General features: G+C 34.7%; 1 protein-coding gene across 3 annotated transcripts in view; it reads left to right on the forward strand.

Annotated features, from left to right (window-relative positions):
• LOC118186200 (band 3 anion transport protein-like) overlaps positions 1–16,426 on the forward strand; it is a 422,199-nt gene that overhangs the window by 346,066 nt on the left and 59,707 nt on the right. For all 3 annotated transcript variants that reach the window (XM_035356272.2, XM_085810867.1, XM_085810868.1), the window contains one exon: positions 2,097–2,245. In XM_035356272.2, coding sequence (XP_035212163.1) covers positions 2,097–2,245 — 149 coding nt within the window. The remainder of the gene's footprint in view (positions 1–2,096; positions 2,246–16,426) is intronic.

The raw sequence follows: 16,426 nt of genomic DNA on the forward strand, positions 1-16,426 counted from the left end.
TTTTTCTTTTAAGAAAAGCATTTTTTAGACTATTTCATTCATTAATTGTACCATACTTTTTGCCATTAATGTGTTATCTTTTTAATTATGCTATTAATGTGTTATTTTTAATAAAAAAAATATCAGCTCGGCTCTAAACTCCTATGGCAGATTAGCTATGATAAATATATGTAGTATAATTTGTCATTAATGTTGATAATTTATGAACTAGATTTACTGAACATTATAGAAAGTTATGGCATAATGAATAAGCTAACCAAGTAAGAGAGCGTTGTAAAAAATTAGATATTAATAATGAAGTTTTATTTGTTATTTAATTTATAATATGCTATGTGTAATTTGTTTTATACCTTTATTTAAGCATACTGAAAAAGCTTCAGTATTTCCATTTCATTTTTGTTTTATTATATATTATAATCAGTGTTTTATAATATACCTTTAACATTATCTAAAATGTAGAAAGCAAAGGTTAAGGCAAGAGATATGCATCTGTATTAATAAATAACTCTTTATAAATAAAATTTATACTGCGTTTTTCATCAATAGAAGTCACCCATATCATTTTATCATTTAGAATCCTAATTTACTTAAAATAGTATGAGTAACTGGTATTTTAATGAGTATTCAGCAGTAGGTGTTTTTGTTTTCATATGTAGTGGTTAAAATATTTCTTGATCACCTTTTCTTGTATCTTTTTGTTACAATTATGTCCGAACTTCTGTTTATACTTCGTTAATATTACAAAATAAAATGTATATTCAGTCAAATATTTTTTGGAAATGTAGTTTTATAATTAGCAGCATGATCAAAGTCTGGAAATTAGACTGCTGTCACATAAAGCCCAATCTGCTGTTTGTTCCTATTCACCAACACACCTTCAGAAATAAAATCTTCAATCCATAGGTGAGAGATATAGAGTCAGATTAATAAATTTTTCTCATTTAAGCCAACAGGCTTCCTCTTTCCGTCAACTTAATAACACTAAGAGTTTCCTCACCCTGTCGAATCAGGCATGGGGGTTCAACCTATGCCTTCTCACCTTGGAAAGAAGAACTCATCACTTTTATAATGGTGTCTTTGGTAGCTCTTACCACAAATGAGGGAGCATTATTCTGGAAAAAGTAACACACTTTTCTATACACTGATTCTTGCTGACTTTTTGAAAAGCCTGAAAAACTTTGTCAACTTCTTGAAACTTCAGAAAAAGAAATTGTTTCATACCCATATTACACATGGGAAAAGCCATGGAAATGTTCACTGAGCCAGTGCGTTCACCTGGAATTGAATCCAAGTACCAGTGTTCAGTGACTTTACCCCTCCACAGCTGCTGGGTTAGCTGTATGCAAGAAATAAGTGTAATTTTGGTGCAGCTCAGTTCATTCTACTGTGTCCTTAAATGCTTTTTTATTCTCACTAATCTGACAGTGTACTGTTCATCTTCTAATAAGATTCAGTATTTCGAAAGTTGCAAATCAATATTTGGCCATCTGATCATTCAGTGTGTTATATTCCAATGCCTCTAAAACATGATAGATTACATTTACTGCTGAGGTGCTAAACTGAGCGTACTGTGAAAACTAAATTGATACTTTCATTTGTTTGGCTGGAAAATTATGTTGCTACTGTATCAATGCACACACTTAAAACCACATAACTGGGGTTATAGCTATGATGCATTGCTGGGCATCATCTTTGTTATGAAGGAACTACAGTTTTACATATTTAAAATAGCAAAGGTTCTTATTTTTACCTGATGCTTGCAATCAACTAGTATTTGAAGAACAAGGGAAAACAATAATAAATAAATAAATAAATACTTCATCTAGAAACCTTTCTTGAATTTTTATGATGCACCTTTATGGTATACTAATGGCAAACTAAGCTGCTGTAGATTCAAAATTTGGTATTTATTTAAATTTTAAAAAAGATACATTTCAGCTCTTGTCTGCTGATTTTTAATATGGCTGTGTCCATATAACTAATTACTGAATTATTGAAAAAAGAGGTTACTCCCTTTAACTACATTGTAATTTTTTTATCAAGCATTTTTAATATGATCATTCTAATTTAAATTCATATTTTTATTACATTTACAGCTGACAAAACAGATTTGAAAATAGGAGTTCCTGAAACATTGATAGGAACAGCTATTTGTGGCATTTTATTTTCTCTTCTGGCTGGGCAGCCTCTGATCATCATTGGAACTACGGGTCCTTTATTATTGTTTGATGAAGTGCTATTCCAGGTTAAGACATTCAATTTCATTTTTTAACAATTATGCTAAATTAGTTTCTGTAAAGAAAGTTAATTTTATTTTAAAATATATTGTAAAGGATCTATCTACAAATTGTTATATAGAATTTAACTGCTTAAGGACTGCGGCCAAGATAGATGCCGTTTCGATTTTCCTATGAAGGAGTTAACTAGGGTGCTGAGATGCCATCGCCCATTATATCGCATGGCAATCGACACTCTGCCTTGCACATGTTTTCTTAGCTGTGGGAGGGGTCCAACTGGCTTTTGTGTATGGTTCATCTACACTCTGCCATACACATGTTTTCTTAGCTGTGGGAAAGGTCCAAGCCCAAGCGGCTTTTGTGATTTTTTCCCCCTCCAATCACAACCCTGAGCTGCAGTTGGCGACATGGTCGCATTATAAATGAACCGTAAAATCAGTTTGTTTGTTATTAAATTCAGTTTGTTTGATTACCAGATTATCATGCTGTTGCAGACTGTGCCGCTATATGTTACACCATATTTCAGACTGTATAACCAATGACATTTATGGATCATAAAATGTATTTACTTAATTTTTACTTTAGCTCTTATTACCTATTATTACGTTGACTACAGTTTTGTTTTATTTTTGGCAGGATTCCCCCCCCCTGCTGCTTCATTGAAGCCCGAGTTAACTCGGGTACTTTTATTAACCATAATAAATATCTTGTTTTTTCCCTCAAAAATTTTCCCCACACAAAGCTACATCTAGTGAGCTATATCTGTAGATAATAAAAATGTTATAAAAAATTCAGGGATTTTTCGCATAAGTTTTAATATAAATTCGGTCATTAAAGTGGTTAAGAGAGAATAAGTAAAATTAGTGGTTTTTTTTAACCTGTTGTTTTCATGCAAGATTATTAAATATTAAAGCGTGGTAACTTTTAAAATAATGAAACCTCTTCAATTACTAACTTTGAAAATAATCAGTATTTCTGGGAACATAGTTTAAATCAATACTGAACATGGCTAATATTCATGTTTTCTTTATTTAAGTAACAATACAGAATATGACTAAATTTCTTTCTTTGACTGTTTCCACAGTAGACTAGAGTCTTCTGCACCCATGGTGGTCATCTTGCTTGTTGTCCCATTTGGTGGTCGTGTGTGCTTAATGCATGATATAATTAAAGAAAATAAGAGTAGACAATCTCCTATAACAAAAGAATATATTAAATACTAAATTACAATTTAAATTACATTGAAGAGATCAACGCAGAGCTCGGAACACAGTTCATGCTACCTTCGCGTACCGTTGTCCGACGAGAAGTCTGAGTGAGTAAAGATGTCGCTTTGCTGCTCCGATTAAGAACTGGATCTTACACGTGGCACCATCTCATGAATAGAAGTTGAAGTATCTGTCGGAACGCCACAGTACTCCCCCCCCCCCCAAGTACCATCGGTACGTTATAAGTACTTTGGGTTAAATTTAACCTTTCTTCCAGATCTGGTAGTTTTAGGTTGCTCTTTAACGGGATGTAAGCTTTCTTCCGGGAGTGATGTTGATGAGGAAGTTGTTGGATCTTGCATTAGAAATGCTGGTTTGAGAGGATCGATTCCAATCACTGATTGTTTACCATTGCAGATGATGGTGAAATGTTTCGGTGTTCGTTTGACAACTTTGAATGGACCATCATATGAAGGTGTTAAAGTTGGCTTAATTGCATCGTTGCGCACGAATACGTGCGAAGATGTCTCAAGCGCAGCATGTACAAAATAGCTTGGCTGGTTATGCGAAGATGCTGGGGTTGGTGAGATATTGCTCATGGTCTCACGTAAACGTTGAAGGAATGTTGGAGGGTCGATTACTGGAGTAGATTCTGGGTGAAAGAATTCACCTGGCAGACGGAGGGTTGCACCATATAACATTTCAGCACAAGTGCTACTAATGTCTTCTTTGAATGCTGTGCGAAGACCAAGCAAGACTAGGGCTAAGGCTTCTGTCCAGTGTGTGCTACTGTGGCACTTCAGACCTTGTTTGAGAGATCAGTGAAAGCGTTCCACCATCCCATTTCCAGATGGATGGTATGGTGTTGTGCGAATATGGCGAATGCCAAGAAGAGAGGTGAGGGATGCGAACAAGTGACATTGAAATTGTCGGCCTTGGTCAGTAGTGATGGTGGTAGGCATGCCAAATCTTGAAAGCCACTGGGAGATGAATGCTCGAGCTACAGTTTCAGCGGATATATTTTCAATAGGAATGGCTTCAGGCCATCTTGTGTACCGATCAATACAAGTGAGGAGGTAAGTGTAACCATTTGAAGGAGGCAATGGGCCAACCAAGTCCAAGTGCACATGATCAAAGCGTCTTGCTGGAAGGTTAAATTGTTGAATGGGGCTGTGAGTGTGACGGGATACTTTACACCGTTGACATCTAATACATGAACGAGTCCATTCTGTGATGTCTTGATTCATTGCTGGCCAGACAAATCTGTCTGCGATCAGCTTTTTGGTGGCACGGATTCCAGGATGTGCCAAATTGTGCAAGGCATTAAACACTTCACGTCTAAAATTGATAGGAATATAGGGAGGTATTCTATTGTTCTCTATGTCACAGTAAATTTTAAGCGTTGGGTCAATGTGCAGTGGTTGTAACTGAAGGGAGGTTTGTGGATTTGAGATTAGGTTTTTGAGTTCCTCATCATGCAATTGAGCTTTTGTAATTTCAGAGAAATCTGGGGTAGTGAGGTTGATATTGTTTACCCGAGACAAGGCATCAGCGACACAATTATCAGTACCAGAGACATATCTGATATCTGTACTAAACTGGGCGATGAAATCCAGATGTCGAAGCTGACGAGGAGAACATGAGTCAGAGTTTTTTCTAAAAGCGAAGGTTAATGGTCGATGATCGGTGAAAATGATGAAGTCGTGTCCTTCCAAGTTGTGCCGGAAGTATTTAACAGCACAGTACACAACAAGTGGTTCTCTGTCATATGTGCTGTATTTCCTTTCTGCAGTAGTAAGTTTTCTGGAAAAGAATGCCATTGGGGAAAGTCCTTTAGTGGTATGGGCTTGAAGCACTGCTCCTATGGCCGTGTCAGATGCATCTACCATTATAGAGAGCTGATCACTAGGTGAGTGATAAGAAAGTGTGGCTGCATTTGCCAGATCGTGTTTGCATTGCACGAATGCTGCAGATGCAGATTCAGTCCAAGGGACAGCTCGTTGATCGTTTTTTTTGCTACTCTTCAGAAACTCATGTAGGCAGGCTTGTATTTTTGCGGCATTTGGCAGAAAGCGTCGGTAGAAATTTAACATTGCTAGAAAACGCTTCAGTTCAGAGATGGTTTTAGGCTGGTAGGTCGTTAATTGCTTTGACTCTTTCCGGTAAAGGTTTGACTCTGTTCTGGGTGATAAGACATCCAAGAAAGGAAACTAAGGGTTGACCAAGTACACATTTGGATGGATTTAGTTTTAGTCCATGATCTTTAAGGCGAGTGAAAATCTGACGCAGATGTTGAAAATGTTCTTCCGCATCTGTAGATGCAACCAGGATATCATCAAAATATGGAATGCAGAAATCGAGGCCAGACAGTACTTGGTGTATGAAACGCTGAAATGTTTGGCCAGCATTGCGAAGGCCAAATGGCATATATAAGTACTCAAAGAGACCAAATGGTGTAGTCACTGCGGTCTTGGGCACATCTTCAGCATGCACTGGGATCTGATGATATGCTCTGGCAAGATCGAGGGTAGAAAATATGTTTGTTCCATGAAAAAGATGGGTACAGTCTTGGATATGTGGGACTGGATATCTGTCAGGGACTGTGACGGCATTAAGTCGACGATAATCTCCACACGGCCGCCAGTCACCATTAGACTTTTTAACCATGTGAAGTGGACTGGCCCATGGACTTTTAGATGGGCAAATGGTTCCCTGTGCTAGCATGAATTCAAATTCTTTGCGAGCAGCTTTTAGCATCTCTGGAGAAAGACGACGAGGCTTGGAAAATACAGGTGGGCCATGTGTTTCAATGTGATGATACACTTCTGGCTGATGAGTATGCTGCCCTGATTTGGATGGGTTTAAAATGTCAGGGAATTCTGCTAATAACCGATGAAACCGTGTGCTGCCCGATAAAACACTAATGTTGGTAGGTACGTTTGATACGTGAGAAGCTTGGCCCTGTGATGTCAGCTGAGTTGTAGCAATTATTCTTGACATCTACTAGAAGGTGGAAATGTGTCAAGAAGTCGACACCAATAATTGCTTGAGTTACATCCGCAATAATAAAAGGCCAGTTGAAAGTCCGGCGCAAGTTTAAATCAAGTGTCAATAGTTTGGTGCCGTAGGTTGCAATTTGGGTACCATTGGCTGCATACAGTACAAGTTTATTAAGTTGGTGAGCATTTGTTTTAGTTCTCGGGAGCACTGATATGTCAGCTCCAGTATCTACTAGGAAACATAACTGAGTTGAACGATCAGCCAGTACTATTCTGTCGATGTGGCGGACATTCTGTTGGCCAGCAGAAGACCGCCCATTTAGTTTCCCGCTTGTACAAAAGTGCATGGAGGGGCACACTTGCGAGCTTGAGAGCCGAAATTCATATGATAAAAACATATGCCACTTGTGGGTTCTTTGTACTGCGTTCGAGTATTATGACGAGATTGACTCCTGCTTCGGGCATGAAATTTATTACGTGGGCCCTGATTTGATTGATTGTATCTCCGTGAAGCATGAAGACTTGTAGAGAGTTCAGATACTTGTTTGGTCAATTCAGCCACTTGTTGTTCGAGGGATGAACTGGAAGGTGCAGCATTAGCAGCACTGACATAAGCTGGAGTAACAAGTTCATTAATTTTGTCAGCCATTGCTGCTAAACAGGTTAGATCTTCATTGGAAGCAGCAAGAATTATTTGTATGTTATTAGGGAGACGCGAAAGCCATAGTGACTTCAACAAGTCGTCACTAAAATGGCTTCCTGCCAGATCACACATTCGTGACAGCAAGTATGAAGGTCGCTGATCTCCAAGTTCAAGTCCTTGTAGTAAAGTACGTATTTTTGAAGATTCACTTTCTGAATAGATTTCAATAAGCCGCTGTTTCAGTTTGGAGTATTTATCACAATCAGGTGGTTTGAGAATTAAGTCATGCACTGAATTCAGAATATCAGACTCAATTGCTGCAACTACGTGGTTGAATTTTGTAGAATCCTCACTAATGCGAGCGATAGAAAATTGTGCTTCGATCTGAGCGAACCACAATGAAGGATTATTTTTCCAGAAAGGCGGTGGCTTCACCGCAACGCGTGTCATTTGTGGCTCTGGTGGAATATCGTCGGGCATACTGATAGATAATTTTCACTTTAATTAATAAACACTTAACAGCACAAATATTGTAGCATGAAGATACACTATTGATATTTTACCATGATAACAATAAATATTTTAACCATGTATAAAAAATTTACGTAACGATACACACACAAATAATACAGGGTCAGCAATTACACACACAAATAATATTTTACCGAAATGCATTTGAAAAGAAACCCTTATTTGAGAAAAAAAAAAAATGATGCGTTCATTTTGTATTGCGCACGCACGATATCACCACTTCACAATGAAAGGCACTTTCGAAGGAAAAATGAAATCACTCCTGTAGCGCATGGGAAAAAAATTCGCTACTTTCGAACACTGAGGGAAGAATTTTGCCGTAGCACGTTGCAGAAAAATTACTGATGTAGCACATTTAGCGAAAATCACTATTGTATCACATTTGTCACAAAAGTTGAATGATCGAAGAATTATTGCACGACTGGCGAAGTCAGCGGAACAGAACAGATCACATTGATGATTTGCTGAAGCTCCTTGTGATGATATGCACGACTTTGAAAAAACACAAGCAATATATATCAATACTTCTAGAAATAATTGAAGGGGTACGTTGTAGCATACGTTTAATGTCCATATTCGTTGTTATTTTTAGTCAGTTCTTCAGAATGCCTTGGATGCACGTGGCTTAGGGTCGTTGAAAATCCATTCTCAGTAGCGTGCTCAGTCAAAAGGTCACCACTTTTGGTGGTCGTGTGTGCTTAATGCATGATATAATTAAAGAAAATAAGAGTAGACAATCTCCTATAACAAAAGAATATATTAAATACTAAATTACAATTTAAATTACATTGAAGAAATCAACGCAGAGCTCAGAACACAGTTCATGCTACCTTCACGTACCGTTGTCCGACGAGAAGTCTGAGTGAGTAAAGATGTCGCTTTGCTGCTCCGATTAAGAACTGGATCTTACACGTGGCGCCATCTCATGAATAGAAGTTGAAGTATCTGTCGGAACGCCACACCCATAACAAAAGGCCATGGACACCAGGCCAATTTTATTTTCATTAGAAGTAATCTTATCAAGATAGATTTGGAGCTGGGCGGGGTCAAAACTTACTTAGTTCCTTAAAAAAGGTTTTCTAATCTTCTTTTTTCCTTTTTATTGGTTACAGGCAAAAATGCAAATGCTTCGGTTTGCAATAATCTTTTGTGCTTTAATAGTACTTGCATTAAAAACAAAATACTTTATTATTATATTTCAGAAAACAGTGCTTTATGAGATCCAATTTTTTGTGCCTTAATAAAGTAAAGTTAACCATTTTTAACATATAAAGTAAACTGTTAAAGGAAAACATTTTAACTGCAATTCCAGCAATTATAATTAAAGTAATGAATAAATTTAGTAGCTTATAAACAGTCTAACTTTAGAGATTTTATATCTAAATTTGCTACTTATAAAAAACTATGCAGTTCACTGAAAAAGCTTTAAAAAAGATGGAGCTTTTGTCAGCATTGTTTACTGTTATTATATAAATTGAGTATCTTTTTTCATTAATTGGCTAAGCATTTGTTTCATTTTGTTTATTTGTTCATACATTAGTTCAAAATTGTTTTATAGAGTAATTATCCTTAGAAAGAGGACATGTTTATGCTTAAATACATTGTTCATGCATTGCACTGAGCCTTTTCATTTGACGTTAGTGCCAAACTTCTGTTGCATTTTATGTACCTTTAACCCTTTGAGGGTGTTAAATAAATCGATGTCATATGAAGAAGCAAGTCGAAAAATAAGAAACGTATCTTTTCACATTTTTTATTGAAACTTAACAACACGTGCACAACATTACATCGCCATCCATAGGTCGCACACAATACAGTAAATATAAATGTACCAAACTAACACGCCTCCTTACATTTATATTTACTAATTACAAACAAACATAGATATAAGCAATCTTTTCATCTTTACCATTTACAATTAAGCATAGATATAAACAATAACATTCAACACTTAACACAAATTATTTTTAAAAAAGTTTCTTTCATTAACTTAAATGTTAAAAAAACACAATTTAGTTTACATAAGGACATTACCAAAATCTATTTCATTTCAAGCAAATATATTTAAATAAACATCACTTAAATAAACAGTACACAAAATTTATTTCAATTTCAAACCTTCCCTAAATTTCATAAATTTAATCTTTCCTAAAGACTTGGTAAAGATATCTGCAATATTTGATTCTGAATCAATCTTTACAATTTCAATTACTCCATTTTGAACATTTTTGTGAACATAGTGATATTGAACTTCTATGTGTTTTGAATTTTTAGTGAAGTTCCCATAATTAGCAATGGCCAAAGCTCCTGAATTATCTTCATAAATTTTAATGGGGTGAGTTATATCAGCAAAAACATCATTCACAACATTTTTCAAGAAATTAATTTCTGTCACAGCCTCAGATAGAGCAATATATTCGGCAAAAGTGGAAGATTTTATCACACAATTTTGCTTTTTGGATTTCCAGTAAATTGGATTACCAAATAATTCAATAACAAACCCAGTAGTTGACTTTCTGTCAACAATATCACCTGCCCAATCAGCATCAACATAACAATTCATAATATCAGTTTTAAGATTTTTACTATAGGTTAATTTTAGATGTTTTGTTAAGTACAAATACTTTAAAACTCTCAAAGCATATTTGAAATGTGTCTCATCATAACAATTTTGAAATCTACTTAAATAATTTACGCTGAAAGATATGTCTGGTCTAGTACCATGACTAATATACAAGAATGCTCCTATTAGATTTCTATATTTGACATTTTGATTTTAGTTTAAGATTAGTCTCCATTGGTGTATCATAAAGCTTTGAATTTTTAATACCATACAGTTTAGCTAAATATTCAATATAATTTTCCTGACTCAGTGTTAAGATATTAATTTTCTAATTATCATATTCAATATCAATTCCAATGTAGCTTTTTACTTTATTTAAATCCTTCATTTTAAATTTTTTATGAAGTTGTTCCTTAATATCATTAATTACCCGAGTATCTCTGCAACATATCAACAAATCATCAACAAATAAAAGAATATATACAAATACATCATTTTCAGATTTTACATAAAGACAATAATCATATTTACTTCTATGAAATCCTAGACTCTCAATATACTTGTTAAAGCACTCATACCAAGCACGAGGGCTTTCTTTCAACCCATATAGTGTTTTCTTTAATTTATACACTCTATTCGAATTATCATTATAGCCTTGTGGCTGTTTAACATAAACCTCAGACACAACATAACCATTTAAAAAGGCAGTCTCAACATCCATTTGATGAATATTTGAATTATACTGACAGGAATATGAAAGTAACAATTTTAAGGTTTGCATCTTGATGACAGGGGAGTAAGTGTCCTCAATACTATCTTTTTGCTGAAAACCTCGAACCACTAATCTAGCTTTAAAAACATTACCTGGTTTTCTTTTGAATACCCACTTCACATCTAGAATTGCTTTATCCTCTGGTTTAGTCACTAGTGTCCAAGTGTTATTTTTAACAAGACTGTTCATTTCACTGTCCATTGCCTCTTTCCAATGTCCAGCCTCACTGCATGTTGTCGCCTCCTCAAAGTTACCTGGAACTGTAGCATCACAAAAATTTGCATTAACACAGTAGTACCCGAATTCTTCATGAAATCGAACTGGTGGTTTGATTTGCCTTCTTGGTCTCATTCCAGTTTTTGTTTCATCTTCATTTATCACACTGTCCTTGGAGTTATCATTACTCGATTCACATGACACTTCTTGAGGTTCATTCTTCTTATTTGTATCATCATTCTTATCTTCATCATCACAACCTACACACATTATGTCTTCTTCAATAATATCAACATGTCTGGCAACTATTATTCTGTTATTGATCAAAACTCTATATCCAACTTCTGTATACCCAAGTAAAATTCCAAATTCAGCCTTTTTATCCCACTTAGACTTTCTCTTTTTTTCTGGTATTCTTACATACCCTCTACTTCCATATAATTTCAATTCATTAGCAGATGGTTTCCTATTGAAAAATATTTCATATGGTGTCTTCTTTACAACAGTATTTGTTAATGTCCTGTTTTTCAAATAAGCAGCAGCTTTAATTACTTCAGGCCAGTAATGTCTGTCAACTTTTGCTTCGGCTAAAAGACATCTTGCCACATCCATTATAGTTCTGTTGTAACGCTCAGCAGTACCATTTAATTCGTGTACATATGGTGGGCATGACTTTATCTTGAAACCTTTTTCTCTTGCAAATTTGTATATCTTGCTATTCATATATTCACTACCATTATCACATCTTAGTTCTTTGATAGTCTTCCCTATTAAATTTTGAATTTCATTTACATATTCAATTAAGCAATCAGAGACTTGATCCTTAGATTTGATACAATAAATTTTTGCCAACTTGCTATAATCATCAATAAAACTCACAAAGTATTTCTCACCATTACACCCAATTGTTCTGTGAGGTCCATTTACATCTGTATGTATAATCTCCAGAATATCTTCTGCTTTTCTTCTATTATTCTTGAATGGTAAATTGTGCATTTTATTTTCAATACATATGGCACACTTCATATGTTCGGTTTCTATTTCTTTAGGGATTCCTTCTGATCTTCTGATTAGCTGATCTTTGCACATAATATCCAGATATTTAAAATTTACATGTCCAAATGAACGGTGCAATTTTTCTTTTAACGTTAACTTATTGTTGGTCAAATTTGCAAATATTTTACTATTTTTAACATAACTCTTTACTTTATATAATCTTTCTTCTTTCTTTGCTACTGCTACTAATGAACCATTGACATCATATATTTTAGAAAACTTTTCTTTTGAAACTATTTTATGATTATCAGTAATCTTCGAATAACTTAATAAATTTGCTTTCATTTCTTTTACATAAAATACATTCTTCAATGTTACAATAGATTCAGAGTTATATACAGGAAAAGAAACTATTATATTGCCAACCTTTGTACTTTCAAAATCCTTCCGTCACCGACTTTCACTTGAATAGGATCCTTCAAAGTGACTTGCTCTCTGAAATATTCATCACTGTTTATAATGTGGTCTGTGCATCCGCTATCCAGTAACCAATCGATTTCATTTTTATTCGTCACAGTATTTGCACTGGAACTTGTCATGTTACTTTCAATAACAGTGGTGTGAAAACTATTGCCTTGATGAGTGTTTATTCTCTTGTTAGAGTATGCTCCACGTTCACGATGTCCACTAAAAGCATGACTACGTCCTCGATTGTTTGAAGAACTTCGACCGCGATAATTAGTGGAGCCATTACAACGATAGTTCCTTTGATGGACATGCCAACAATTCTTTTTAATGTGACCAGGTTTTCCACAATTATAACAGACATTCCCTTGTGGGCCCGATTTGTTTGTTTCAATTTTGAACGCATTTGATTTTTCTGCTGGTGCACAATCTTCATAATCATTTTTCTCTTCAAGTAATTTTGATTTGATTTTGCTCTTTAGGTAATCGACTGTTCTGTCCTTCTCTGGTAATACATCTACTAAGTCACCAATGTGACTGTAATTTGAAGGTAATGCTCTTAGCATATAGTTCAATTTTTCTTGTTCCGTCACAGTGGCACCGGCATGTTTCAGTTCGTTCACATACTTCTCAAAATCATCGAAAAATATATTTACATCAGGATAATTTTTCAGTTTAACACATTCTAAGTTATTTTGACAAACAATTTGTAGAGATGTTAAAGTTTTTAAATACATTGCATCAAATTTCGTAATTATATCAAATGCAGTCTCACACTCGTGAATATATTCCAATTGCTTGTTTGTTATGGCGCCGTAAATGTAATTTGTAGCTTGGATATCCTTTTCTTCTCATTTTTCCACGTCATCATTTTCACTGACTTTTCGCTGAACCACATCTTTACACTTTTTAAATTGAAGAAATTTCATCATACGCACTTTCCAATTAAAATAGTCCAAACCATCAAATAGTGGTATGCCGATATCGCTGCTTCTTGTACATGCCATTTTTACGCTAGTACTGGTAATTTTTAAAACAAATTATAACTACTAAATTCTTCATTCATATTCACAAACCACGAGAACTGCTACCATGTTAAATAAATCGATGTCATATGAAGAAGCAAGTCGAAAAATAAGAAACGTATCTTTTCACATTTTTTATTGAAACTTAACAACACGTGCACAACATTACATCGCCATCCATAGGTCGCACACAGAGAAGAGAGAACTTGGTGTTGCCAATACGGTAAATATAAATGTACCAAACTAACAGAGGGAAAGGAATCTTGCTTGTATAACTATGGGGTTAGAGACTGCCAACAAATGTTTTTGTTAAAATATGGCATAATTTTATCAATAAGCCTAATTTATAGAAAGCTAATAATAAACTATTGTTATGAAATGCTAAGTAATTATTATTTACTTTGTTTAGAGTTTAATAAATTTATTCATTAACCTTGGTATAAGTATTTTCTTACCACTAAATTTGAATATAATACTGCTTTTAAGATATTAAATGTATTTTGTTGCATAGTATGTAAAATCTAACTCAGTTGTTCTTTTATCAGAATTTATCCATAAGCTCCAAGAAAGGGATGATGAAAGATATTGATGTGCAATCGACTTTCATAAGTTAAGGGCTGTTCAATAACTTCTAAACCTAAACATTATGTAATACTTCTGGGGTAATGAAATGTGGTTAATTGAGATAAAAGTGTAAAAAGGAAAACATACAGAGCAGGTGTTGTTGTCTAATTTTTGAGAGATTGTTTGAAAATATCCAGTATCATTCAGTGGTTTAGTTTTTAGCAAAAGAAAGCATAACAGCTATGAATATTAGTGAATATATAATTGCAGGCTATAGCAATAAGACATCTTCTTATATCATAGTCAAAACGTGGCTGCCATGTTTAGATTGGGAATAACATCATTCAAAGATGATTCCAGAGCAGACTGCAGTGTGGATGTGACCGCTGAAGAATGGATGTTAACGTAAAGGAATATGGGATAAAAAATAGATAAGTAACAGTTTCTCAGATTGCTGTGGAAGTGAGCATCACTGTAGGAATAAAAAAAATCCTAATATAAAGCCGGAGATGTTGGAAGTCTGTGTTAGATGTCTACCCAGAAGGTTTATGGTAGAAATGAAGAAGTACTGTGTTGAATGTTCTCGAGAACTGTTCTTCATGATAAACACAAGTAAAAGTTTTTATTCAGCGCTAGTGATAGGAGATGAAACAGGGCATCAATACTGAGAGATCCAGAAATTAAGTAAGAGCACATAGTATAGAAACTTTGATCTAAAGATTTTAGAATCCAGAAATCTTCCATAGAAATTTTTGTTTGAGATAAAGAGGGACCACTTCTTTTGGATTATGCTAAAATGTTGATTTAGTTTCAACAAGCGTGAAGGTAATAATAATAATACTTCTGATTATCTGAACACCTACCAAAAAGTCATGAACTCATTATCAACCTTGGAGAGCATTTGTTATATCATTTGTTGCTAAGTTTTTACCAAGCTAATGCACGAAAGGCAACAGCTATTTCTTAAAATGGCAGTACACTAGGAATTTCATACAAAAGTATCAAGCAAAAAATTTTAGAAGGCAAGAAACGTTGGCAACAAAACATTTGCTTTTTTCAGAAAATTCTCCATTTTTGGACTATATTTTTCTCCACATACACGACAATCTGTTTTTGTTTTAAAAAAATGAACAAACATAGCATCACGCAACATCAACACTGCACACTGGACAAACCGTTTACGTGCTACCCACATAGCTGTGTTAAGTGACTTTATTGGTGACATACTGCTGTGCCTTGTGAATACTTTTCAGCAAGGATGCAGATAATCAGAAAATACATAATAATATATTATTTCCATCCCACCATCCTAACTATGACACTATATACTGCCCTCATAAGGCAGGGGAAGTGGGGAGTGCCCAGAAGTGGATTCCACAAAGACATAGATACTATTAAGGCCCAAAGCCCAACTGACCTCAACCCATATCATGAGGGGAAACTTTTAGCTATCTCAACAAACTGCATAAGCTATAGTGAAACTATGTTAACATAAGCTACCCATTCAGAAGGATGGCAATTGAGGACTCAGTATATGTATATTATGCCCCAAGAGTTGAGGTGGTCAGAATGCAAATCTCAGCCACTACAATAAACGGCCTGGGGAAAAAGGGCATAAAGGTAAAATATTATAATAAACACAATAAAGTGTTCAAGGCCTGAAACAGAATTAGTGTGGTTCATGTTATAGTGACAATGATATGAAAAATGTTATTCAGGAATAGTTTAAAAACTATAACAGGAATTTGTTTTCCTGTTTGAATACGGTGCTTAATGGGTTAGTATGCACTGAAGTTAAGTTGTACTATATAGAAAAATGAGAAAGTAGTGTGAGAGGTTTAACTTACCCAATGGGTTACGTTTAAAACTAATTGAATGCTTCACATACGTGTCTTATCTGTTGAAGATATTTCTGAGCTGTGGAGCCAAATTCATCATTTAATTACGAGATAAACCAATGAATTTCACAATCTTTTACACTTTCAGAACTCTTTGGCTCTCATTGTGAAGCCAACTTCACCATTTTATTCAGAGATAAATCTATGAAGTTTCACAATCTTTTGCATTTCTGTTACTCTCTGACTGTTGCTTAAAACAAATTGAAACATATTCTTATGACAAATAGATGACGTAGATTTTTTAAACCTTTACTTTCTTTAATAAATAATAATGTTCATAAATAATCATAATGTCATAATGACATCATA

The sequence above is a fragment of the Stegodyphus dumicola genome, chromosome 2, assembly GCF_044657685.1.
Source record: "Stegodyphus dumicola isolate Sdum_Otavi_A_Nest chromosome 2, ASM4465768v1".
Lineage (NCBI taxonomy): Eukaryota > Metazoa > Arthropoda > Arachnida > Araneae > Eresidae > Stegodyphus > Stegodyphus dumicola.